General features: G+C 46.5%; 1 protein-coding gene and 2 non-coding genes across 21 annotated transcripts in view; 2 read left to right on the top strand and 1 right to left on the bottom strand.

The window, feature by feature from the left end:
• LOC120367418 (NBPF family member NBPF1-like) overlaps positions 1-27,600 on the bottom strand; it is a 49,201-nt gene that overhangs the window by 7,907 nt on the left and 13,694 nt on the right. For 5 of the 19 annotated variants that reach the window (XM_074390038.1, XM_074390036.1, XM_074390042.1 and 2 more), the window contains 13 exons: positions 19,999-23,156; positions 15,209-18,347; positions 12,972-13,076; positions 12,203-12,412; positions 10,916-11,020; positions 9,464-9,536; positions 8,789-9,012; positions 6,882-6,986; positions 5,430-5,502; positions 4,755-4,978; positions 2,848-2,952; positions 1,396-1,468; positions 721-944 (listed from right to left, as the gene is read on the bottom strand). In XM_074390038.1, the coding sequence (XP_074246139.1) occupies positions 721-944; positions 1,396-1,468; positions 2,848-2,952; positions 4,755-4,978; positions 5,430-5,502; positions 6,882-6,986; positions 8,789-9,012; positions 9,464-9,536; positions 10,916-11,020; positions 12,203-12,412; positions 12,972-13,076; positions 15,209-15,383 (1,696 nt within the window). In that variant the 5' untranslated portion in view covers positions 15,384-18,347; positions 19,999-23,156. Of the gene's footprint in view, positions 1-720; positions 945-1,395; positions 1,469-2,847; positions 2,953-4,754; positions 4,979-5,429; positions 5,503-6,881; positions 6,987-8,788; positions 9,013-9,463; positions 9,537-10,915; positions 11,021-12,202; positions 12,413-12,971; positions 13,077-15,208; positions 19,130-19,998; positions 23,157-27,600 lie in introns of those variants that run through there. The other 14 variants (XM_074390037.1, XM_074390040.1, XM_074390044.1 and 11 more) reach the window with 14 other exon arrangements.
• LOC141582329 (U4 spliceosomal RNA) lies at positions 3,382-3,522 on the top strand. Its single transcript, XR_012515198.1, has one exon. It is a non-coding gene; the product is annotated as a U4 spliceosomal RNA (small nuclear RNA).
• LOC141582328 (U4 spliceosomal RNA) lies at positions 7,416-7,556 on the top strand. The gene has a single exon (XR_012515197.1). It is a non-coding gene; the product is annotated as a U4 spliceosomal RNA (small nuclear RNA).

Below are 27,600 nucleotides of genomic sequence, written 5' to 3'. Positions count from 1 at the left end.
CTACTCAGGAGGCAGAGGCAGGAGAATCACTGGAGTCCGTGAAGCGGAGATTGCAGTAAGCCAAGAGGGTGCCACTGCACTCCAGCCTGGGTGACAAAAAAAAGACTCCAACTCAACAACAGCAAACAACACGTGATGCTACCAAGAAAAATCGCGCCGGCCGTGGCACTGATGGGGCGGAGAGCCGGGGTGAGCCTTGCTTTACGGAAACATACCAGCAAGGTAAAGGGCAAATGTTTTCATCCTGGTTTCAAGGTGACTGTGCAGCTAAGCAAGCTGACTTAAAAGAGATCAAGACTGAAGCTCGGAGCAGTGAAACCTGGGGAACGATATCCCCCAATAAACAGGCAAGGCTCCCCGTTTCCTTAAAAAGAAATGGAAACTCCATGAACATCGTTCAGGGACAGATGACATCATTACAGGTGATGAGAGATACCGACTCAAAGCTAGGACACCTGACAGACACCTACTGGACACCTCCTGCACTCAGGTGACCGTGAGTTTGTCACACTGGCCTGGGGTCTGGTAACTTGATACTTGGGCCTGGGAGACAAACGCACGGCACGAGCTGAGGAAGAGATAAAAATTCCCCGATCATCTGTGTTTACTATCCCATCCCACATTTTTATTCAAACCCATCCGTGTGTATAGAGCCTGTCTTCCGAGGTGATCTTCCCCAGCCTAGACAGAGGTACCAAAAACAAGGAACGTAGAGGTCACCTGAAAGAGTGATCAGAGCATCCTCCACTACATCATGAGATGATGGACTCCCTGCCGCCAGTGCAGAGTCCACGTGGTCTTCCTCAAACGTGATTTCATCGGTGTCTCCGTGAGGCTGGCTGGAGTCAGTCGGGCCGTAGCTACTTGAACGAGTGATGGCACATTCCTCCAGTGAGTCTTCAGGGACTCTCTGGACATCAACCTTTGGCACCTCCCCGATGAGCCTGACGGTATAGAGATGACAAAACGTTAAACAAAGGGGGATTGGACCCCACGAAGTCCTGGCTGGTTTTCACAGGAGGAATAAGACGGGGGTCTCAGAAGGCAAATGGGAGGTTCCCTTTGAGAGGAAACAGGCAATCCTCCTCTCTGCCACAGAGCATGGCTGCCATGGGAACCGGAGAGAAAGGGAGCAGCTGGTATTCATCACACGGGGCAGAAAGGAGCTGAGAAGAACAGAGACTCAGTTATCCCTGCAGAATTCAGACACGGCACTCGGCACATACAAAGAACCACAACAGCTGCCACGCCCTGTGTCTCAGTTGGGTTCAACTGAACGTATGGTGGCCAAGGGAGCGGAGGCTTTTGGCCCACGGTAGACACCAGAGAGGGTGAGATTCTAGAACTTTCCCATACTTTACCACCCACTACTTGCCCCTGATTATTCAGCATTACCTGGGGGCACGTGACTCCTGTATTATCTCAGCCTCTGCGACATGAACGTCTTCATCCTCATCTGCGTCATTTTCTGCAAGTACAGATGTGTTCGTTCAGATATTTCCCACTTCACACTCTGCAAGCACAGTCAGCCCAATGTGCACAGGGACACGAACGTCCGTGTGTGGGTCCCTGATCTACTGAACGCTCTCATGATTTCTCTTTCACAAAATGCCCTGGCACGGTTTCCTGATCCACCGGGCAATGCATTTCTGATCCGGAGGCTCACCGTCAAGAGGAGGCCAAATGTTGAAAAGACCTTCTGCTCCCACATCACCGGAGGCTTGTGGGGCCTCTCTCTGGACTTTGGCAGCTGTCTCCCCCATCCTGACACAGATCTGATGCCCAGGGACACGCTTGCCTTCCTGTCACAGTTCACATTTACAACCCGTTTCTTTCCCTTAGGAGAGGACAAACAAACTTGTCCCACAATTCTCTGCACATCAGGTGACTTCACAGGCCCTCCCAGTGGCTTCTGCTATGTTATTCTGGGACGTTCTCGCCACAGGGAGTGCTCCGGTCTGAACCGCTTCCTAACACCCAATGCCCGCACATCAAGCGCTGTCTCCAACACCACACAGCGAGGGGCTTCATCTCATCTGGATAAGCGGTCCTAAGTGATCGCACACTTGAATGCTTCAGACGCTGCAAGGCATCTGCCTTTGCAGATGGAGAGAGAGAAATTTGCCTGACTTTGCAGATGAAGAGACAGAAAGTCAGGAAGGAGAAATCAATTGCTCACCGACAGTTACTAAAGACACTGCTGAAGATACAGCCTGGGAACCTTCCTTCTGAATCTAGAGCTCTTTCCACTCCAACAACCGCCCTCCTGTCACAGCCTCCTTTCTGTCCTCTGCAACTGGACAGATGCCGCCTCTTGTTCCAAAGACCACCTCCTATCACATTATGGACGGAGCGGAGTCCTCTTTAAGCTCCCACGGCGGGTACCGTGTACTATCACCGGAGTTCCCCCAGGCCCCGAGAACGGAGCCTTCCCTGCTGGACCTCAGCGGAAACCTCAACTGAATGGCAGTTCACGAGCCTCAGCCATTTAGACCCACAGCCTAGATGCTACGTGTCTGCAGGATCTTCTGTGCTACAGAGAGGATTCCTGTCAACATGATTTAGCCTCTTGCTGAGAAAAACAGGTGGTTCTGTGCCTGTGCCGGGAATCCATAGCTGAGATTTGACCCTGAGTCCCACACCCGCCGTACTGCAGACGTGGAAAGGTGGCTACATACTCTGGCCTCTCTCTCATCCATTTTTAACAAAATGTTAAAATACAAAGTTATATTTGCCTAGAGGTATGGGGAAAATGAAATACATTCTGATGAAGAGAGCGTTCCGTTTCTCAGACAAAACACAGAACACTCTTCAGCACACTCGTGATGGTCAACCTATAGAACTTACCTTCCGTCTTCAGCCGGCAGCCCAGGTCGCAGGCCGCCTGGCTCATAAGAAGTTTATTTTGCTTGTCTTCGTATGTCTGGTCCTCCTCATGATCTCTTCCATCTTCTGTAAACAAATTCAGAAAAGCAGGTCACGTGAAGAACATCACACTTCACATGTGACCAAATCAGTGTTAAGTCACAGCACAAGCACAGAATTCTTCCCAGGGCAAGAATACGAATTCTGACAGGAACATTCCAGGGTGCCCTAGATGAAGCCTGGTGAGTAGATGAGCCTGCTTTCCAGATGCCCGGGCTAAAATCTCCCTGTACAGGTACACCATAATGCCGTATTCTCTCCGCGAGTCTATGCAAAGTTAAACCAAATTTTTTCCCAGAAAGTCTCCAAAAATTAGTCAAACTATTTTCGGGGAGCGTTGCTACAACACTGACGTATCTCACCAGGTAGCAAGGTCACTGAATGGTCACAGGCATCTAGACATGAAACCGGACACTATGTAAACTCTAACAACACCTGCTCGAAAAAGAATCTGCGAGCTTTGCGCAGTGGCAGTATCCTAGCCAATGAGTTTTATCTGAGATGAGATTATTGCTCATTGAAAACTTTCCCCGATACCCCGCCGTGAAGACAGGCAATAGAGTCGGCATTGACCCTTTCTGACAGTCTCTAGGGAGAAGGAATAAATAAAAGACAAAACAAAAACAAACAAAAAAGAATCTGCGGGCCGGGCACGGTGGCTCACGCCTGGAATCCCAGCACTCTGAAAGGCCGAGGTGAGCACTTCACGAGGTCAGGAGATCGGGACCATCCTGGCTGACACGGTGAAAGCCTGTCTCTACTAAAAATACAAAGAAATTAGCTGGGCACGGTGGCACGCGCCTACAGTCTCAGCAACTCGGGAGGCTGAGGCAGAACAATCGTCTGAACCCAGGAGGCAGAGGTTGCAGTCACCTGAGATCGTGCAACTGAACTCCAGCCTGAATGACAGAGGGACACTCCATCTCAAAAAATAAATAAATAAATAAATAAATAAATAAATAAATAAAAATCCTTGATTTGAAAGGACAAGGTGGGTCAAAAATTGGAGGTCTGGAGTTCAAAACCAGCCTGGCCAATATGGTGAAACCTCGTCTCCACTAAAAATACAAAAATTAGCCAGGTGTGGTGGTGGGCACCTGTGGTCCCAGCTACTCAGGAGGCAGAGGCAGGAGAATCACTGGAGTCCGTGAAGCGGAGATTGCAGTAAGCCAAGAGGGTGCCACTGCACTCCAGCCTGGGTGACAAAAAAAAGACTCCAACTCAACAACAGCAAACAACACGTGATGCTACCAAGAAAAATCGCGCCGGCCGTGGCACTGATGGGGCGGAGAGCCGGGGTGAGCCTTGCTTTACGGAAACATACCAGCAAGGTAAAGGGCAAATGTTTTCATCCTGGTTTCAAGGTGACTGTGCAGCTAAGCAAGCTGACTTAAAAGAGATCAAGACTGAAGCTCGGAGCAGTGAAACCTGGGGAACGATATCCCCCAATAAACAGGCAAGGCTCCCCGTTTCCTTAAAAAGAAATGGAAACTCCATGAACATCGTTCAGGGACAGATGACATCATTACAGGTGATGAGAGATACCGACTCAAAGCTAGGACACCTGACAGACACCTACTGGACACCTCCTGCACTCAGGTGACCGTGAGTTTGTCACACTGGCCTGGGGTCTGGTAACTTGATACTTGGGCCTGGGAGACAAACGCACGGCACGAGCTGAGGAAGAGATAAAAATTCCCCGATCATCTGTGTTTACTATCCCATCCCACATTTTTATTCAAACCCATCCGTGTGTATAGAGCCCGTCTTCCGAGGTGATCTTCCCCAGCCTAGACAGAGGTACCAAAAACAAGGAATGTAGAGGTCACCTGAAAGAATGATCAGAGCATCCTCCACTACATCATGAGATGATGGACTCCCTGCCGCCAGTGCAGAGTCCACGTGGTCTTCCTCAAACGTGATTTCATCGGTGTCTCCGTGAGGCTGGCTGGAGTCAGTCGGGCCGTAGCTACTTGAACGAGTGATGGCACATTCCTCCAGTGAGTCTTCAGGGACTCTCTGGACATCAACCTTTGGCACCTCCCCGATGAGCCTGACGGTATAGAGATGACAAAACGTTAAACAAAGGGGGATTGGACCCCACGAAGTCCTGGCTGGTTTTCACAGGAGGAATAAGACGGGGGTCTCAGAAGGCAAATGGGAGGTTCCCTTTGAGAGGAAACAGGCAATCCTCCTCTCTGCCACAGAGCATGGCTGCCATGGGAACCGGAGAGAAAGGGAGCAGCTGGTATTCATCACACGGGGCAGAAAGGAGCTGAGAAGAACAGAGACTCAGTTATCCCTGCAGAATTCAGACACGGCACTCGGCACATACAAAGAACCACAACAGCTGCCACGCCCTGTGTCTCAGTTGGGTTCAACTGAACGTATGGTGGCCAAGGGAGCGGAGGCTTTTGGCCCACGGTAGACACCAGAGAGGGTGAGATTCTAGAACTTTCCCATACTTTACCACCCACTACTTGCCCCTGATTATTCAGCATTACCTGGGGGCACGTGACTCCTGTATTATCTCAGCCTCTGCGACATGAACGTCTTCATCCTCATCTGCGTCATTTTCTGCAAGTACAGATGTGTTCGTTCAGATATTTCCCACTTCACACTCTGCAAGCACAGTCAGCCCAATGTGCACAGGGACACGAACGTCCGTGTGTGGGTCCCTGATCTACTGAACGCTCTCATGATTTCTCTTTCACAAAATGCCCTGGCACGGTTTCCTGATCCACCGGGCAATGCATTTCTGATCCGGAGGCTCACCGTCAAGAGGAGGCCAAATGTTGAAAAGACCTTCTGCTCCCACATCACCGGAGGCTTGTGGGGCCTCTCTCTGGACTTTGGCAGCTGTCTCCCCCATCCTGACACAGATCTGATGCCCAGGGACACGCTTGCCTTCCTGTCACAGTTCACATTTACAACCCGTTTCTTTCCCTTAGGAGAGGACAAACAAACTTGTCCCACAATTCTCTGCACATCAGGTGACTTCACAGGCCCTCCCAGTGGCTTCTGCTATGTTATTCTGGGACGTTCTCGCCACAGGGAGTGCTCCGGTCTGAACCGCTTCCTAACACCCAATGCCCGCACATCAAGCGCTGTCTCCAACACCACACAGCGAGGGGCTTCATCTCATCTGGATAAGCGGTCCTAAGTGATCGCACACTTGAATGCTTCAGACGCTGCAAGGCATCTGCCTTTGCAGATGGAGAGAGAGAAATTTGCCTGACTTTGCAGATGAAGAGACAGAAAGTCAGGAAGGAGAAATCAATTGCTCACCGACAGTTACTAAAGACACTGCTGAAGATACAGCCTGGGAACCTTCCTTCTGAATCTAGAGCTCTTTCCACTCCAACAACCGCCCTCCTGTCACAGCCTCCTTTCTGTCCTCTGCAACTGGACAGATGCCGCCTCTTGTTCCAAAGACCACCTCCTATCACATTATGGACGGAGCGGAGTCCTCTTTAAGCTCCCACGGCGGGTACCGTGTACTATCACCGGAGTTCCCCCAGGCCCCGAGAACGGAGCCTTCCCTGCTGGACCTCAGCGGAAACCTCAACTGAATGGCAGTTCACGAGCCTCAGCCATTTAGACCCACAGCCTAGATGCTACGTGTCTGCAGGATCTTCTGTGCTACAGAGAGGATTCCTGTCAACATGATTTAGCCTCTTGCTGAGAAAAACAGGTGGTTCTGTGCCTGTGCTGGGAATCCATAGCTGAGATTTGACCCTGAGTCCCACACCCGCCGTACTGCAGACGTGGAAAGGTGGCTACATACTCTGGCCTCTCTCTCATCCATTTTTAACAAAATGTTAAAATACAAAGTTATATTTGCCTAGAGGTATGGGGAAAATGAAATACATTCTGATGAAGAGAGCGTTCCGTTTCTCAGACAAAACACAGAACACTCTTCAGCACACTCGTGATGGTCAACCTATAGAACTTACCTTCCGTCTTCAGCCGGCAGCCCAGGTCGCAGGCCGCCTGGCTCATAAGAAGTTTATTTTGCTTGTCTTCGTATGTCTGGTCCTCCTCATGATCTCTTCCATCTTCTGTAAACAAATTCAGAAAAGCAGGTCACGTGAAGAACATCACACTTCACATGTGACCAAATCAGTGTTAAGTCACAGCACAAGCACAGAATTCTTCCCAGGGCAAGAATACGAATTCTGACAGGAACATTCCAGGGTGCCCTAGATGAAGCCTGGTGAGTAGATGAGCCTGCTTTCCAGATGCCCGGGCTAAAATCTCCCTGTACAGGTACACCATAATGCCGTATTCTCTCCGCGAGTCTATGCAAAGTTAAACCAAATTTTTTCCCAGAAAGTCTCCAAAAATTAGTCAAACTATTTTCGGGGAGCGTTGCTACAACACTGACGTATCTCACCAGGTAGCAAGGTCACTGAATGGTCACAGGCATCTAGACATGAAACCGGACACTATGTAAACTCTAACAACACCTGCTCGAAAAAGAATCTGCGAGCTTTGCGCAGTGGCAGTATCCTAGCCAATGAGTTTTATCTGAGATGAGATTATTGCTCATTGAAAACTTTCCCCGATACCCCGCCGTGAAGACAGGCAATAGAGTCGGCATTGACCCTTTCTGACAGTCTCTAGGGAGAAGGAATAAATAAAAGACAAAACAAAAACAAACAAAAAAGAATCTGCGGGCCGGGCACGGTGGCTCACGCCTGGAATCCCAGCACTCTGAAAGGCCGAGGTGAGCACTTCACGAGGTCAGGAGATCGGGACCATCCTGGCTGACACGGTGAAAGCCTGTCTCTACTAAAAATACAAAGAAATTAGCTGGGCACGGTGGCACGCGCCTACAGTCTCAGCAACTCGGGAGGCTGAGGCAGAACAATCGTCTGAACCCAGGAGGCAGAGGTTGCAGTCACCTGAGATCGTGCAACTGAACTCCAGCCTGAATGACAGAGGGACACTCCATCTCAAAAAATAAATAAATAAATAAATAAATAAATAAATAAATAAAAATCCTTGATTTGAAAGGACAAGGTGGGTCAAAAATTGGAGGTCTGGAGTTCAAAACCAGCCTGGCCAATATGGTGAAACCTCGTCTCCACTAAAAATACAAAAATTAGCCAGGTGTGGTGGTGGGCACCTGTGGTCCCAGCTACTCAGGAGGCAGAGGCAGGAGAATCACTGGAGTCCGTGAAGCGGAGATTGCAGTAAGCCAAGAGGGTGCCACTGCACTCCAGCCTGGGTGACAAAAAAAAGACTCCAACTCAACAACAGCAAACAACACGTGATGCTACCAAGAAAAATCGCGCCGGCCGTGGCACTGATGGGGCGGAGAGCCGGGGTGAGCCTTGCTTTACGGAAACATACCAGCAAGGTAAAGGGCAAATGTTTTCATCCTGGTTTCAAGGTGACTGTGCAGCTAAGCAAGCTGACTTAAAAGAGATCAAGACTGAAGCTCGGAGCAGTGAAACCTGGGGAACGATATCCCCCAATAAACAGGCAAGGCTCCCCGTTTCCTTAAAAAGAAATGGAAACTCCATGAACATCGTTCAGGGACAGATGACATCATTACAGGTGATGAGAGATACCGACTCAAAGCTAGGACACCTGACAGACACCTACTGGACACCTCCTGCACTCAGGTGACCGTGAGTTTGTCACACTGGCCTGGGGTCTGGTAACTTGATACTTGGGCCTGGGAGACAAACGCACGGCACGAGCTGAGGAAGAGATAAAAATTCCCCGATCATCTGTGTTTACTATCCCATCCCACATTTTTATTCAAACCCATCCGTGTGTATAGAGCCCGTCTTCCGAGGTGATCTTCCCCAGCCTAGACAGAGGTACCAAAAACAAGGAATGTAGAGGTCACCTGAAAGAATGATCAGAGCATCCTCCACTACATCATGAGATGATGGACTCCCTGCCGCCAGTGCAGAGTCCACGTGGTCTTCCTCAAACGTGATTTCATCGGTGTCTCCGTGAGGCTGGCTGGAGTCAGTCGGGCCGTAGCTACTTGAACGAGTGATGGCACATTCCTCCAGTGAGTCTTCAGGGACTCTCTGGACATCAACCTTTGGCACCTCCCCGATGAGCCTGACGGTATAGAGATGACAAAACGTTAAACAAAGGGGGATTGGACCCCACGAAGTCCTGGCTGGTTTTCACAGGAGGAATAAGACGGGGGTCTCAGAAGGCAAATGGGAGGTTCCCTTTGAGAGGAAACAGGCAATCCTCCTCTCTGCCACAGAGCATGGCTGCCATGGGAACCGGAGAGAAAGGGAGCAGCTGGTATTCATCACACGGGGCAGAAAGGAGCTGAGAAGAACAGAGACTCAGTTATCCCTGCAGAATTCAGACACGGCACTCGGCACATACAAAGAACCACAACAGCTGCCACGCCCTGTGTCTCAGTTGGGTTCAACTGAACGTATGGTGGCCAAGGGAGCGGAGGCTTTTGGCCCACGGTAGACACCAGAGAGGGTGAGATTCTAGAACTTTCCCATACTTTACCACCCACTACTTGCCCCTGATTATTCAGCATTACCTGGGGGCACGTGACTCCTGTATTATCTCAGCCTCTGCGACATGAACGTCTTCATCCTCATCTGCGTCATTTTCTGCAAGTACAGATGTGTTCGTTCAGATATTTCCCACTTCACACTCTGCAAGCACAGTCAGCCCAATGTGCACAGGGACACGAACGTCCGTGTGTGGGTCCCTGATCTACTGAACGCTCTCATGATTTCTCTTTCACAAAATGCCCTGGCACGGTTTCCTGATCCACCGGGCAATGCATTTCTGATCCGGAGGCTCACCGTCAAGAGGAGGCCAAATGTTGAAAAGACCTTCTGCTCCCACATCACCGGAGGCTTGTGGGGCCTCTCTCTGGACTTTGGCAGCTGTCTCCCCCATCCTGACACAGATCTGATGCCCAGGGACACGCTTGCCTTCCTGTCACAGTTCACATTTACAACCCGTTTCTTTCCCTTAGGAGAGGACAAACAAACTTGTCCCACAATTCTCTGCACATCAGGTGACTTCACAGGCCCTCCCAGTGGCTTCTGCTATGTTATTCTGGGACGTTCTCGCCACAGGGAGTGCTCCGGTCTGAACCGCTTCCTAACACCCAATGCCCGCACATCAAGCGCTGTCTCCAACACCACACAGCGAGGGGCTTCATCTCATCTGGATAAGCGGTCCTAAGTGATCGCACACTTGAATGCTTCAGACGCTGCAAGGCATCTGCCTTTGCAGATGGAGAGAGAGAAATTTGCCTGACTTTGCAGATGAAGAGACAGAAAGTCAGGAAGGAGAAATCAATTGCTCACCGACAGTTACTAAAGACACTGCTGAAGATACAGCCTGGGAACCTTCCTTCTGAATCTAGAGCTCTTTCCACTCCAACAACCGCCCTCCTGTCACAGCCTCCTTTCTGTCCTCTGCAACTGGACAGATGCCGCCTCTTGTTCCAAAGACCACCTCCCATCACATTATGGACGGAGCGGAGTCCTCTTTAAGCTCCCACGGCGGGTACCGTGTACTATCACCGGAGTTCCCCCAGGCCCCGAGAACGGAGCCTTCCCTGCTGGACCTCAGCGGAAACCTCAACTGAACGGCAGTTCACGAGCCTCAGCCATTTAGACCCACAGCCTAGATGCTACGTGTCTGCAGGATCTTCTGTGCTACAGAGAGGATTCCTGTCAACATGATTTAGCCTCTTGCTGAGAAAAACAGGTGGTTCTGTGCCTGTGCCGGGAATCCATAGCTGAGATTTGACCCTGAGTCCCACACCCGCCATACTGCAGACGTGGAAAGGTGGCTACATACTCTGGCCTCTCTCTCATCCATTTTTAACAAAATGTTAAAATACAAAGTTATATTTGCCTAGAGGTATGGGGAAAATGAAATATATTCTGATGAAGAGAGCGTTCCGTTTCTCAGACAAAACACAGAACACTCTTCAGCACTTCCGTGATGGTCAACTTATAGAACTTACCTTCCGTCTTCAGCCGGCAGCCCAGGTCACAGGCCACCTGGCTCATAAGAAGTTTATTTTGCTTGTCTTCATATTTCTGGTCCTCCTCATGATCTTTTTGATCTTCTGTAAACAAATTCAGAAGAGCAGGTCTCGTTGAGCAAATCTCACTTCACACAAGACCAAATCAATGTCTGGTCATAGCTCAAGGGTGTAGAATATTCTCAATTGAAGAGTGTGATATTATGGTGACCATGTTGTAACGGTCCCTAGACTATGTCGCCCTAGAAGTAGATGAGTCTGCTTCTCAGATCCATGGGACAAACTCTCCTTCATCTTGTAGTTCTTAATCACCTATCTCCTGACCTTAGTCAGTGCAAACAATTATAACATTTCCCCAAAATGTTCACGACTTGCCGTAACTACTTTCCAGAAGCTTTGGTGCAATCCTGATCTACCTCATCATATATCAAGGTCAATCAGTGTTTAGAGAAATTTATATAGGAGACTGGACCAATGGATGAATTCTAACAACATTTACTAAAAAAGAATATGTGGAGCCAGCACGGTGGTTCATACCTTGAATCCAAGCAACTTACGACGCCCAAGCTGGCAGACCACTTGACTTCAGGAGGTCAAGACCAGCCTGGCCAATGTGGTGAAACCTTGCCTCTACATAAAATACAAAAATTAGCCAGGCATGGTGGTGCCCACCGCTGATCCCAGCTAATTGGAAGGCTGAGGTACCATGGTACATCAGTACCAGGGTACTCCCTGCTCTTGATCATGCCACATACACATACCACAGCTTCTATTAGGCGCAGGGTTCCCTTCAAGCTCCTCACAGGAGGCACTGTGTGCTATCATCATGTTTCCCCCAGTGTCTCTAGAGCACAGCTTTGCGTACTGGGCCTCAGCAGAAACCAAAACTGAATGGAAGTTCAGTAGCCTCAGACATTTAGACCAACAGACTAGATGGTTCTTGTCTGTAGGATCTTATATGGTACTGAGAAGATTCCTGTAAACATGGATTTAGCCTCTTGATGAAAAAAGCAGGTGGTTCTGGGTCAGAAATCAATAGCTGGGATTGTATCCCCAGTCCCACAACCCACCTTACTGCAGGTATGAAAAAGTTGCTAAACACTCTGGCCTCTGTCTTCCATCTTTACCAAAATGTTAAAATACCCATTTCTATTTTCTGCAAGTATGGGCAGAAAAAATTCATTTTGATGAAGAGAATGGTTAGTGATTCAAGACAACACAGGACATCATTGATCACTTTCGTGGTGGTCAGCCTATAGAACTCACCGTGTATCTTCAGCTGGTCGTTCAGGAAGTCCGCCACCTGGCTCCTAAGAAGTGTCCTTTTGTTGGCTCCGGCATTCAGTCGGTTTTCTTCCTGTTGGCAGCAGGATTTCTCATTTTCTTCTGGAATGTTCACCTCTGTGTTTTTTCTGGAAGGAGACTTGCCAGATGGCACCATGTTTACATTTGGGGCAGAACACAGAAAGCCAGTGACTGGGGAGAAGAAACCCAAACACATGATAGGTTACAAACTGGTGATGTCAAATTGGTTTAATCGGGACTGAGGGATGTCACTGACAGCCTTGCCTATTGATTTGAAGATGTCGTTTCCCTGCTTTTCCTCTTCTCATCTCCACTCCCAACCTCCTTAAAGCAACTTGGCTTAACTACTCAGTCACCCTGAAACCTGGAAATGAACACTTCTGCCTTTTTCTTGCTTATAAGTTCTGCAGGATCTTATATGGTAGACAGGATTCTTGTCAACATGATTTATCCTCTTGCTGAGAAAAACAGGTGGTTCTGCTCCTGTGTCAGGAATCAATAGCTGGGATATTAACACTAGTCCCACACCCGCCTACTGCAGATGTGGAAACGTTGCTAAATACTTTGGCCTCTGTCTTCCATCTTTAACAAAATGTTAAAATACCCATTGCTACTTTCCTAGAAGTATGGGAAGGATTAAATTAACTTTGAAGAAGAGAATGTATCATTTCTCAGAGACAAGACAGGACATTGTTCAGCACTTTCGTGATGGTGAACCTATAGAATTTACCTTTCGTCTTCAGCCGGCAGCTCAGATAGTAGGCCACTTGACTCATAAGAAGTTTATTTTTGCTGTATCTGTATTTCCGTTCTTCATCGTGATCTTTTCGATCTTCTGTCAACAAATCAGAAGAGCAGGTCACATTAAGCAAATCGCACTTCACACAAGACCAAATCAGTGTTCGGTCATAGCACAAGGATGAAAAATATTCTCAGCGTAAGAATGTGATATTCTGACAGGAATATTCTAACGAGCCCTAGACTAAGTCGCCCTAGAAGTAAATGAGCCTGCTTTTCAGATCCATGGGACAAAATCTCCCTCATCCGGTAGATCTTGATCGCATATCCTGTGACCTAAGTCAGTGCAAATAATTAAAACTTTTTCCCAATTTTTACAGTCTACCCATCTGACAAGGGGCTGATACCCAGAATTTACAAAGAACTAAAGCAGATCTACAAGAAAAAAACAAACAAGCCCTTTCGAAAATGGGCGAAGGATATGAACAGATACTTTACAAAAGAAGACATACAGGAGGCCAACAAACATATGAAAAAATGCTCATCATCACTGGTCATCAGAGAAATGCAAATCAAAACCACATTGAGATACCATCTCACACCAGTTAGAATGGCGATCATTAAAAAATCGGGAAACAACAGATGCTGGAGAGGATGTGGAGAAATAGGAACACTTTTACACTGTTGGTGGGAATGTAAATTAATTCAACCATTGTGGAAGACAGTGTGGCGATTCCTCAAGGACCTAAAAATAGAAATCCCATTTGACCCAGCAATCCCATTACTGGGTATATATCCAAAGGATTATAAATCATTCTACTACAAGGACACGTGCACACGAATGTTCATTGCAGCACTGTTCACAATAGCAAAGACCTGGAACCAACCCAAATGCCCAACGATGATAGACTGGATAGGGAAAATGTGGTACATATACACCATGGAATATTACGCAGCCATCAAAAACATGAGTTCACGTCCTTTGTAGGGACATGGATGAACCTGGAAACCATCATTCTCAGCAAACTGACACAAGAGCAAAAAATCAAACACCGTATATTCTCACTCATAGGCGGGTGTTGAACAATGAGAACACATGGACACAGGGAGGGTAGCACTACACACTGGGGTCCGTTGGGGGGAAATGGGGGAGGGGTGGGGGGTGGGGAGGTGGGAAGAGATAGCATGGGGAGAAATGACAGATACAGGTGAGGGGACGGAAGGCAGCAAACCACACTGCCATGTGTGTACCTATGCAACAATCTTGCATGTTCTTCACATGTACCCCAAAACCTAAAATGCAATAAAAAAAAAAACTTTTTCCCACAAATCTTCATAAATTGCCCTAAATGCTTTCCAGAAGCTTTGCTGCAATACTGATTTATCTCATCATATGTCATTGTCAATGAATGGTTAGAGAAATTTATACAGGAGACTAGACCGAGGGATGAATTCTAACAACTTTTACTGAAAAAAGAATCTGTGGAGCAGGCGAAGCGGCTCACGCCTGGAATCCCGGCACTTTAGGAGGCCCAAGCAGGCAGATCACTTGACCTCGGGGTTCAAGACCAGCCTGGCCAACATGGTGGAACTCCACCTCTACTAAATATACAAAAATTAGCCATTTGCAGTGGTGCTTCCCAGGGATCACAGTTAATCAGGAGGCTGAGGCACCGGTACCAGGCTACTCCCTGCTCTTGATGGCGCCACATACACATACCACAGCTTCTATTAGGAGCAGGGTCCCCTTCGAGCACTCACAGCGGGTACTGTGTGCTATCACTGTGTTTCCGCCGTGTCCCCAGAACACAGCTTTGCCTACTGGGCCTCAGCAGAAACCAGACCCTAATGGAAGTTCAGTAGCCTCAGACATTGAGACCAACAGACTGGATGCTACTTGACTGCAGGATCTTATACGGTACAGAGAGGATTCCTGGAAACATGGATTTAGCCTCTTGATGAGAAAAACAGGTGGTTGTGTGCCTGTGTCAGAAATCAATAGGCGGGATTGTAACCCCAGTCCCACCCACACCTTACTGCAGACATGGAACAGTTGCTAAATACTTCGTCCTCTGTCTTCCATCTTTAACTAAATGTTAAAGTACCCATTTCTATTTTCTACAAGTATGGGAAGGATAAAATTAATTTTGATGTACAGAGTGGTTAGTTTCTCGAGACAAGACAGGACATCATTCATCAGTTTCATGGTGGTGAACCTGTAGAACTTACTGGATGTCTGCAGCTGATAGTTCTGGAAGTAGGCCACCTGGCTCAGAAGAAGTCTATTTTTGCTGGCTCCGAAATTCAGTTTGGTCTCTTCCTGCTGGGAGTAGGAATTCTCGATGGTATCTGGAAAGTTCACCTCTGTGGTTTTCATGGAACAAGTCCTGCCAGATGTCGCCATGCTGACATCTGGCAGGACTTCAACTCACCCCAGGTAGAGCCAGAAACTGGGGAGAAGAAAACCAAACACATGATGGGTTAAAAACTGGAAATCAAATAGGTTTCATCAGGACTGGGGGATGTCAAGAACTCAAATTCTTAACTTACCGTTGAGAAAAACTTGATCCTCACAGCACTTTAGGGTCCTTAACCGCAAAAACAAGATTCGCAATGCTTCAGCTGGGAACTGAAGGTGCCACCTCTAGCTCAGACTCTGACAAGAGTGTGGGAGATAGTGGCCTGTGTACCAGGTAACCGTCTGCTGTTGCAATAACAGAATTAGAAGCTGGACGTGTCATGGAATCTTAGGAGCCCTTCATTCCAATTGCCCAGGGTTTGCTGAAACACAGGCCTCCTGGTCTCATCTGAGGTCACAACCGATGGGGACCGTTCCTCTATCAGTCACTCTCAGTATTTGTGTACCCTTGTGACAATGCCACAGTCCCACCTCATTCCCAATACATCTCAGCATGTGCCTCATTTTTTATCTCTTGTGTGTATAAAATTGTAAAGGCAGAAACAGTTTCCCGACATGTGATATTTTCTTAATGCTAGTCAGGAATTCAGTCACGCCTCCTTCTCATATGTGAAAACAGAATTGAAGGCTTTTCCACAAGTTTAACACATCATCCTATTACACTGCCGTGATAGCCTCTGACTCTTCTGCAGTTTTTTCTGTATCCACTAGAAAGTGAATGAGGAATTCATTTTTTAAAAATGTTTTCTTTCCTGGCTCAATATTCTTCTTGCTGCATCCCATGGTTATGCTGATTTATATTTTCTTACTGGCAGATATCACTATACTGATATTTGTGGCAGAAGAGACTTTTCATCTCACTTAAGACCAGTTTGATGCTCCTATATCCAAAGCTTCCTCTATATGGGATGATTTGTTTTTTAATGTGACTGAACACTACCTCTCATTCTTGTCACTTATGGATGTCAATTTAGTCCCAGAAGAGCTCTTTTCAAGGTGTCAAGTCATGAAAATCATTCTTATAGAGATGCCCTGAAGGCATATGTGACCATCTATCTTGGGAAGTCTGGTAAACCTGATATGATTTTGTTGTTTTCATTTCATCTTTCCATATATTGAAAATAACAGGGCCATGAGCGGTCCTTATGGAAAACTGTTTGAGAGATATTTTTCTGAGTTGGTCTAACGCCGTTGATGTGTGGCTGCATCCCACTAACCAAACACAGTAAGATCAAGGTGATGGTCAGGGGTGGTTGGTGGTCCTCCGGGTTGCTGTGCAATAGAAGGTGGATTGGAGATGACAGGAACGAGTAGGGAAGAGTCATCCCCTGAACCACCTCCTCACTTTCTCAGCTTTCATCGCCACCCAGGTTTTGTGAGCCTGGGACTTGGGAGACCGTTCTGTAGCCCAGGTCTCCTGTGTCTGGCTGCTTCCTGGGCTTGCCTGAGTTCAGGGTGCAGTGGGTGTGACCCTGGGCTGCCCAACATTCATGTGGAAGTGAAGCAAGGAGGACTGGATCAATCATTGGAAAGCGTGCTTCTCTACAGCCCGCATCATCCTCCAGCAACACTGTCAGCATACTGCTTTCAGATACATCAAAGCCTTTATGTATATACATGTTCTGGTGTCTCAGAAGCCAGACATTCTGCGGCAGAAGGAAAATGTCAGGTTTATTATAAAAATGATGAAACTGCAGGTTCACCAAGTTATGTGGCTTACTTCAGGTCACACAGGGATGAGTTTCGAGCACTGCCAATAAAAGCAATCACTAGGATCCATGTCATTCAGTAAATATTCATACAATTATTCAGTAATTACTTGTTGATCAATTTGTACCAGGCATTTTGCTCAAAACTGTGCACATATTTGGACAGCATATCTTCATCAGAATCCTCCATGTAACGCTGTTATCCTAAGAATAACAAGAAACCTGAACAAGAGGGATAGCAAATCATGAATTTGGCCATATTTCCATTTTTTGGTTTCTGTGATGCTGGACAAATGACCAGAATGAGTCACAGGAAGAGTATTGATTCCTGTATCATCTTCCAGGACAGAGGTGTACCCTCCCAGCATATTGGGACCAAAATTCAGAAGTGTCTGCAACCTTGCTTTAGCAGCATGGAAAATCACCTCTATTTTCCATGGAATTAGACCTGGAATTTCCCTGGACCTTTGGAATATACAAGAGAAGTATGAGACTTGGGTCTTCCCTTGACTGTATTTAATTCTCTCTTCTATGGAATGCCAATGATTCTAAGACTTTTGCTTTTCTTTCTTTCTTTCTTTCTTATTTTGAGACAGAGTCTTGCTGTCACCAGGATGAAATGCAGTGATGCAATCTCGGTTCACTGCAACCTCTGTCTCTCGGGTTCAAGCGATTCTCCTGTCTCATCTCCCAAGTAGCGTGGACTACAGGCATGTGCCACCACGCTCGGCTAATTTTTGTGTTTTTAGTAGAGATAGGGTTTCATCATGTTGGCCAGGATGGTCTCGATATCATGATCTCGTGATCCGCACACCTCGGCCTCCCAAAGTGCTGGGACTACAGGCGTGAGCCACCATACCCGGCCGACTTTTACCTTCTTATATGCACAATACATGTTTTATGAAGAAAATTTTACTAATAGCTCTATTTAGAAAGAATAAATATGAGCTATAGTTTAGGGTTTATGCCTGGGACTTACTATTTTTATGATTTCTGTTTTGAGATTAAATTCTCAGGTAAATAGAAAAATACTTATTGCTTATGAAAGCAAACTAGTTATTGGTTTGAGTTTTTGACACAGAAGCGCACACTTTTGACTTCATCCTTGTCTGTCCCCATCAGTGCCGCTCACCGTCTCCCAGTAGGACCTGGCCACGCCGCTGCACTTACCCTCGTCCTGCTCAACCATCTCCATGCACTGTCCAATTCCATCTGTGATTCAGGCTCCTCCCAAGGCTCCCTGAAATAGGTACAGGTCTTGGGACATCAGACACACTCCAGGCACAAAAGCAGCCCATACTGTAAAGCGGGCAGCTGTGTTCCTGCTTCCCTGAAGTTGGCAGTGATGTCCTAGGACAGGAAGAAACACTTTCCCTTGTTAGGGGGTCTCTTCTTCGTGTCTCAGGGCCTCTGATCTAGTGAACACAACTGTCCTGAATGTGAACAAACTTGCTAAATTTCTGGTTTCTTGCTAGGTGGCTAGAACACATTTGTAAGACTTCCTTACATACTCATGTTTGCTGAAGTCTGAATTCTTACCAGTATGATTCCTTTTCTTGTAAGGGGCAGCTTAGGGAAGATTAGCCCTATTGCCATGCAAAGAGAGATAAAGTGAATTTCTACTCAAAGCAATCTTGAATTTCAAACTAGGTCTTCCACTGTTTCAAAGCTGGCCTGTAGGTCCAACTGTGGACATATGTGGACATCACATCTTCATCAGAATCCTCAGGCATGTGTCCTCAAGGGCTTGTGTGTCTGCTGTACTCAGCATAAAGTTCTCATTATGGTAAGTTATAATTAACTTACCAGAAGATCATTCATTATCAAGATAAAGTTATTTCTCATTATGGTAAGTTATAATTAACTTACCAGGATATCATTCATTATCAAGATAAAGTTATTTATCATTATGGCAAGGACAAATTTACAAGACTTATTAAATTTACTTCTTTATTTCCCCAGCTGGAAACAGTCTATAGCTCCTGATATCATCACTGTCCTGTGACTACCTTGGCTGCATTAACTGCTTTGATTCAACATGGAGCTGTGGTGTTGGTCTACTGTACCTCGAGATGCTGAAATATGGCTGAAGTCCAGGGTCACTGGCCCAGGACATCCACTGCAGTCATCTCATGAGGCATGGGCCACTCGTTCCAACAAACCCACCATCACTACACTTCTCATGAATCAGCAGTCACTAGATTGAGAATTCTGTGAAAGCTGGGATCCTATTTTACTCACCTCTGTGGTCATGGTCCTTAGCTAAGGGCCCAGCACAGAGGGGCCTCTCAGCAGTGTTCATCTATGATTGAATAAAATGCATTACAAACCTCCAACCCTTTCACTACATCTCTGTCCCCAGTGTCTTGTAAGGGATGCTCTTTCTCTCAGAGGCTGCAAATCCCCTTCCCTAGAGAGGCACCTGCCTTACACCATCCCTGCCCCAGAATCCTCTCCTGTGGGAGCTTCAAGGAAGACTAGTCTGTTCTCAAAATGTTCTCTTATGCTTCCCCATCATTAGCAGCAATGTCCTTTGACATCCTCTCCCATCCTCTGAGTTCCCACAACACCTCAGTTGGGTAGAACGACCGTATCTTGTTCAAATGACCTGTTTGTGTTCTTCCACTCACTGGCTTGAGTTTCTTTAGAGAGACATTAAACACCTGAATCTCAAGTGCTTAGCACACTATAAAGAAAATTACATGCTCAATAAATATTTATGAGAAACTTCTCTCAACTGAACGTGCAGAGGAATATTATTAGTATCACTGCTTCATAATCAAGCAAGGGACACTTACTCTGGCACCTGACCTAGGGCAGAGCAGTTTAATGTGAGAACGGACATCCCCAACCCTTCTCCCACATGGGCATTCCCTCTAACCCACACTGACCTGAAGAGCATCCACTGCTACGGCAGCAGCGACGCTGAGGCTCCTGGGTCGGGGGAGTGTTCATCCAGGACTGAATAAAACTGACTACAAACCTCCGACCCTTTCTTGGAGTTGAAGCTGCCCCTCACTATAAACCAGCTCTGATCTAACCTGTGGTTCTCCCTGGCCAGAGGCAGGAGACTCCTGTCGAGTCAGTTTCTCTCAGTCCCCACTGCTCAGCTCGCACTGCTCCTTGAGGGTTTAAATGATCATAGCATTGCCATTTCCCCTGAGGCTTCTGTCCTGGTTTGTCCTTATTCTCCCTTCTTTGGTTTTCATTTACCAATGGCTCGTCCTTTGTGGATTATTCTCATCCCCTAAACCTGTTGACTTTCTTTCTTCCACCTGTTCCCACAGCTCTGGGATTCCAGCGTGTAGACTCAGCTCTGGCTCCTGCAGGAGACACACAGAGTCAGGACTCAGATGAGGGTCCCAGGCAGTATTGAAAAGCATCTCAATTCCTCAGAGGCTCAGAGAAAACAGAGCGGGAAGGGAACTCAGAGAGGTACAACAAGCCTCTATCTTACTGATGAGGAAACACTGAAGCCCAGAAAGACTGAGACTCTCCCAGGCTCCCTCCTCACCACTTGGTGGCAGCAGATCCCACACAAGCCTTGGCCTCAGCCTCCCTGTGCAGAGCAGGTAACTCGCCCTCCCAAAGCTGGCTGCTGCCGTTCAGAAAACTTTAGATGAAAAATAGCAGTTTCCACTGTGAAAACAAAAACGGTAAAAGGTCCTATCCTTGGACAAACCCTTTATACCAGTTCCATAGTCCTGGCATTTATACTTGGTCAGCTGTCATTCACTGGCTGCTAGATTGGGGCAGGGATCATACAGGATTAAATAGTGTTTCACACAACCCTGCTTTCCCGGCCTGGGCTCTCAGCTCCTCCATTGTTCTTCAGAAACTTTCTTCTGCTGTAACTGCTGGAGAGTCCAGGCCCTCATGTGGGTCATTTCTCCAAGAAGATCCCTGGTATTTTCTTCCTCTCTGGGAGATAGACAGGGCAGAGATTGGTTCTGGGACTCCATAGTCTTAGGTTTTCGCCTAAGCCAGCCAGGGCAGCTGAAAGCAATCATGACTGCCAGAGGTCAGCTCAGTGAAGAGGAGCACGGGCTTACAGGGACAGCCCCTCGTAGAGACGGTCAGGACTGTGACACACGCAATATCTGACCAATTCTGCTGGGATAATGCAACAAGGATTAAGTGCAGGATGCTGCCACGAGGAGAAAAGGGAAGAACCAAAAGAGTGGGGGAAGAAGGAAAATAAAATGTTTTCAATAATGATGGGAAAAAATGCAGAGCCCGGAGCCAAAGCTCCCTGTCACAGAGGGTTAGTTCCAGGCTGTGGAGCCTAATCAGGAAATGAACAAGAATCACTAGCAGTGTTATTCTGTGACTGTCCCACCACTGCACACTGAAGACAGATAAGCTGTTTGTTCAGTTTCACGGGTCAACAGGAGTAAGGGAATTATATCAAGGATCTGTACTTGGGCCGGGCTTGGTGGCTCATGCCTGAAATCCTAGCACCTTGGGAGGCTGAGGGAGATAACCCCTGAGGTCAGGAGTTTCAGACTAGCGGGTCCAACAGGGCAAAACCGCATCTCTACTAAAAACACAAAAAAATTAGCTGAATGCAGTGGTGCATGTCTGTATGCCCAGCTACTCAAGAGGCTGAGTCAGGAGAATCGCTTGAACCCAGGAGGCAGAAGTCGCAAAAAGCCAAGATCGCACCAATGCACTCCAGCATGGGTGACAGACCAAGACTCACTCTCAAATAAAAAGAATCTGTACTGAACGGACACCCTCAGAAGCCTCATTCACACTTGGTGTACATGATTTAAATGAGCTTTTAAACTTTTGGTCAGATTAAAGCTACATGACATTTTTCACTTTGCACTAATGCATAATGACAGGAAACTTGGAAACCTTAGGTGACAGGGTGAATGCCTTTTGCATCTGTGAGGAACGTGAATGTCTGGGGCCCAGAAGTTGAACTGTGATAGGTGGAATTTCTAAAATGGTCTCCAAACATGCTGTACCCTTATCTCTGGAACCTGTTCAGCTGATGAGACATTCCTGTGATTACGTTGTTACAGGGCAGTCATATGATTTTAGAGTGATATGGTTTGGCTCTGTGTCCCCACCCAAATCTCATGTTGAATTATAATCCTGAGTGTTGGAGCTGGGGCCTGGCAGGAGGTTATTGGATCATGGGGATGGTTTCTCATAGCTTAGAACCACCCCCCAAGTGCTGTCGCATGATAGAGTTTCCATGAGATCTGCCTCGTTACAACCATGCAGCACTTCCCCTTTCTCTCTCTCTCTTTCTGTCTCTCTCGCTCTCTCTTTCTCCCTCTCGCCCTCTCTCCATCCATCCCTCCCCTGCCAGCCCACAGAACCATGACCTAATTAAATTTCTTTTCTTTATAAATCACCCAGCCTCAGGTCATTATAACATTGCAAGAACAGACTAATTCAAAGGCTAAGATTTCCTGAGTGGGCCGGATCTAATTACATCACTCCCTAAGTGTCACAGATTTCTCTAGTGGGTAGGAGATGGGAGCTGGAGAAGAATTCTATGAGCTGTTGTTGGTTGGAAGATGGGGAAAGTGAGAAAGAATGCAGATGGCCTCTGGAGTTGGGTGTCTCCTGGCTGAGAGCCAGGAGGACTGCAAAAGGATGTCAGTCTTCCGCCCACAAGAAGATGGATTCTGCCAATACATCTGTAGTGAACTTGGAAGAGTATCCTGAGCTCTAGATGAAAAACACAGGCAGCACATAACTGGATTTCAGCCTCCTAAGACCCTGATCAGAGAACCCAATCACTCCTGATTTCTGTGGTTTCAAACCACTAACTTGTTATAATGTGTTAAGAGGTAGCAACAGAAAACTAGTTACAGGTGCCTATCTGTACTCTTTATATTTTCACATACATGTATGCTAATCCCTATAAGCACAAAAAAGAAAAAAAAAGCAAAGAACTACAGTAAAATGTTATATTTACCTTTATGGGAGGACTGCAAGGGCTGTTCCAGAGCCCATGCAACTGGAAGAAGATAACGTAGGGCATTTCATGCAGGTGAAAAGTGTCTCCTCAGTGTTATCAACTCAAATTCTGAAAGAAAAAAGATGGTAAAATACTTAACTCCCAGCCAGGTGTGGTGGCTCAGGCATGTAACCCAAGCACTTTAGGAGGCTAAGGTGGGTGATTACCTGAGGTTGGGAGTTCAAGACCAGCCTGAGCAACATGGAGAAACCCCGTCTCTACTAAAAGTACAAAACTACCTTAGCGTGGTGGTGCATGCCTGTAATCCCAGCTACTCAGGAGGCTGAGCCAGGAGAATTGCTTGAACACAGGAGGCAGAGGTTGCAGTGAGCCGAGTTTGTGCCATTGCACTCCAGCCTGAGCAAAACTCCAGCTCAAAAAAAAAAAAAAAAAAAAACAAAAAACAAAAAAACAAACTTAACTCAGCATAACATTATCTGCAAATTCATCTTCTGCATTTCTAATAGAAGATTTTCTTTTAGGTCTTTCACTCATGCCCACCAGACAAGGTTTGATAGCAACTGCCTGACACCGGCACAGATGAACCAATTCAAGGAGAGCAATAAACGGGACGACTACTAAGTTCCCCCAGAGAAAGTCCTTAGAATAAAGTATCTCCTCTAGTTGCCACAAGAGCAAGACAACGGTCCATTGTATAAAATTCCAATCTAATAAAAGCTGAAATGGAATGTTGTCTGTTTTCCAAATGTTTATTTTGTTCAGGCTCCGTCGTGGTGACCAGGGATTGGAAAATGACTGCAAAGAGGCTCTGGGGAATCTGGGGAGGGAGGAAATGTATTCTAAGAGGGGACTGAGGTGATGGCTGCAAAATTCTGTATGTCTACTGAAATTACTCAATGGTACATTTGCAATTAGTGACTTTTATTACAAGTAACTTGTTAAATGAAATTCCTGGTTTCTACTCCAACTTGTAAGGAGCTAGGAGGTCACCACTTGTCCTCACAACAAGAAGAAAGGTGAACAAACTGAAAATTATCAACCCTGTTATCAGAGGGACTAGAGGAGAGGTCACAGGGCAAACTGCCATGCTGAAAACAAGACACACAGGCAGATACAGGGAACAGAAGCTGCTGAAGCCAGCAACTGGGAGGAGCGCTTCAATGGTCCTCACAGATTACTAGAAGCTGAGGATGGCCTGGCTTGAGCATTCAAAACTCCTTGGGTCTCAGATTTAGTGGGGATCTCACACTCTTCTAAGTGTTACCACCAGGAGCCCAACCAGGTTCTCACTGTAAAGATCAGAAAAATCCCCAGAGAACTGACACTGCCCACTTCAGTACTAATTATAGAGCTACAGTAACCAAACAATGTGGAAATTGGTGAAGAAAGAAAAAACAGACAAATAGGTCACTAGAAAAGCATACCGAGCTCAGGAATACACCTACACAGATACTCGACAGATCTTTGAGAAAGGCACAAAGGCAATTTAACAGGGAAAGGACAGTCTTTTCAACAAATGGTGCTAGAATGACTAGATATCCACGTGTGGAAAATGAATAAATCTAGGAAAGATTTTACACCTTTCACAAAATGGATCTTACACCTGAATGTGAGGTGCAAAACTGTAAGACTCCTGGATTATCACATAGAGGAAGATCTGGGTGACTTGGGATTGGTGATGACTTCTCAGATACAATGCCAAAAGCATAATCCAGGAAAGAAAAAGTGGAGAAGTTGAACTTCATAAAAATTAAAAACTTCTGCTCTGTCAAAGACATTGTTAAGAAAATGAATAACCAAGTGATAGACTGGGAAAAAAATTGGCAAAATACAGATCTGATGAAAGACTGGTGTCCAATATATATAAAGGACTTTTAAAACTCAATAATAAAAAAGCAAAAAACCCAATTTAGAAATGGGCAGAAGACCTGGATACTTCACCAGAAAAGATATATGGACGGCAAATAAGCATATGAAAAAGATGCTCAAAACCATGCGTCACTAGGAAACTGCATATTAAACCAATGAGACGCCACTACACTATACTATACACCTAACAGGAAGGCTCAAATCCAAACAAGTGACAATACCACAGGCTGTCAAAGACACAGAGCAATGGGGACTCTCACTCGCTGCTAGTGGAAATGCAAAACGCTAGTCAATTTGGAAAACAGTTTGGCAGGTACTTTTTAAAATAAAAATAAAAAGCTAAACACAGCCTTGCCACATAATCCTGAAAATAGCAGTTTTAGATACTTACCAAAGTAATGTGAAAACATGTTCACTCAAAAACTTGCATCTAAGTATGTACAACAGTTTTACTCATACTTAACAAAAACTGAAAGTAACCAAAATGTCCCTCAGTAAGTGAGGGGCTGAACAAACTGTGGTATATCTGTACAAGAGAATAGGATTCAGTGATCAATGAAATGAGCTAGCAGGCCACGAGAAGACATGGAGGCACTTTAAACACAGAATGCTAAGAAGAAACTAGTCTAAAGACTCTACACACTGTATGATTCCAACACTAGGACATTCCAGGACAGTCAAAATGGTAGAGATATTTTTTTTTTTTTTTTTTTTTTTTTTTTTTTTGAGACAGAGTTTTGCTCTTGTTACCCAGGCTGGAGTGCAATGGCGCGATCTCGGCTCATCGCAACCTCCGCCTCCTGGGTTCAGGCAATTCTCCTGCCTCAGCCTCCTGAGTAGCTGGGATTACAGGCACGTGCCACCATGCCCAGCTAATTTTTTGTATTTTTAGTAGAGACGGGGTTTCACTATGTTGACCGGGATGGTCTCGATCTCTTGACCTTGTGATCCACCCGCCTCGGCCTCCCAAAGTGCTGGGATTACAGGCTTGAGCCACCGCGCCCGGCTGAAATGGTAGAGATATTGAAATGATCAGTGATTGCCAAGTGTGCAGGAGGGATGAATTGGTTGAACACAAGGAGGTTTTCAGCAGTAAAAATCTTCTGTGTGATACTGTACTGGGGATTCATGACATGGTAATTGTCAAGCCCCGTAGAACTGTAAAACTCAAAGAATGCACCCTAACGCAAACTATAGAGTTTAGTTAATAATAATGTATCAATATTGATTAATCAATTGTAAATATATATCCCAGCAGTGCATGATACTAATGATAGAGAAAACTGTGCTAGGAGACAGGCGAGAATAGGGGAATTCCCTGTATTATCAGCTCAATTTATCTGTAAACCTAGAATTCTTGTAAAAAATAATGTCCACTACATTTTATTAAAGTTAGGATGCAACACCCACAAATCAAAATTGTGGTGGCATCCTTTTATGTGTGGTTCATACTGGGTGTTGAGGTGCACCAAGCTGGAGTCAGAACAGTCGGAGACATCAACACCTGTGCCTTCAACCACTGGCTCTGTGGGTGTCCCTGGAATCCAGAGGGCAGATCAGTGAGCCTGAGACAGACTCAGTGCCCCAGATAGTGCAGGCTTCAGGTAAGGACAGGGAGAAATCATCTCAGGGCAGAAATATGGCCGATATATATGTTATTTTCGACGTGGGTGAATCTTGAAGTCTAAAAAGTATTTAACTTAGAAGACAGAAAATCTCTGCTCATTATGTTAAGAATAAATTTAGAGGCTGGGCGCGGTGGCTCAAGCCTGTAATCCCAGCACTTTGGGAGGCCAAGGCGGGTGGATCACGAGGTCGAGAGATCGAGACCATCCTGGTCAACATGGTGAAACCCCGTCTCTACTAAAAACACAAAAAATTAGCTGGGCATGGTGGCGCGTGCTTGTAATCTCAGCTACTCAGGAGGCTGAGGCAGGAGAATTGCCTGAACCCAGGAGGCGGAGGTTGCAGTGAGCCGAGATCGCACCATTGCACTCCAGCCTGGGTAACAAGAGCGAAACTCCGTCTCAAAAAAAAAAAAAAAAAGAATAAATTTAGGATCATTGTTACACTTACATCTTTATTTCCCTAGCTGGCCAGGACCTCATCAGTAGCTACTGATGTCACTAGTGTCCTCTGATCACCTTGGCAGTCTTCACTGTTTTGACCCAACAGGAACTGAGGTGTTGCTTGTACCTAAGATGCTGACACCTGATAGAAGTCCAGGGTCACTGTCCCAAAGCAAGTCCTCCAGCTGTCGATAACAACCACAAGGGGGACCAGGCCATCCACTGAGGTCATCTCCATGCAGTATGAGCCACTTGCTCTAATGAAGTCACCATCACTACACGTCTCATAACTCGCTAGTCACTAGACTGAGAGTTCTGTGAAAGCCGAGATCGGATTCTACTCATCTCTGTGTTCATGATTCCCAGCTCAGGGTTTGGCACAAAGGAAGTTCTCAGCAGTGTTCACCGAAGATAGAATAAAACTGACTACAGATATCCAATCCAATCACTGACATTCCTCTCCAAAATGTCCACCCAGGGATGTTATCATTTCTCCCAAGATGCAGCAAGTCCCCCTCCTACACCTGTAGACCCTGCTCTACACCAGTCATGCCCCAGGATCTTCTTCTGTGGGACACTGGGGGAAAAACAGGACTGCTCTGAAGAATCCCTCT

Source organism: Saimiri boliviensis, chromosome 19, assembly GCF_048565385.1.
Source record: "Saimiri boliviensis isolate mSaiBol1 chromosome 19, mSaiBol1.pri, whole genome shotgun sequence".
NCBI classification, from domain to species: domain Eukaryota; kingdom Metazoa; phylum Chordata; class Mammalia; order Primates; family Cebidae; genus Saimiri; species Saimiri boliviensis.
This window is presented reverse-complemented; position numbering and strand designations above follow the sequence as displayed.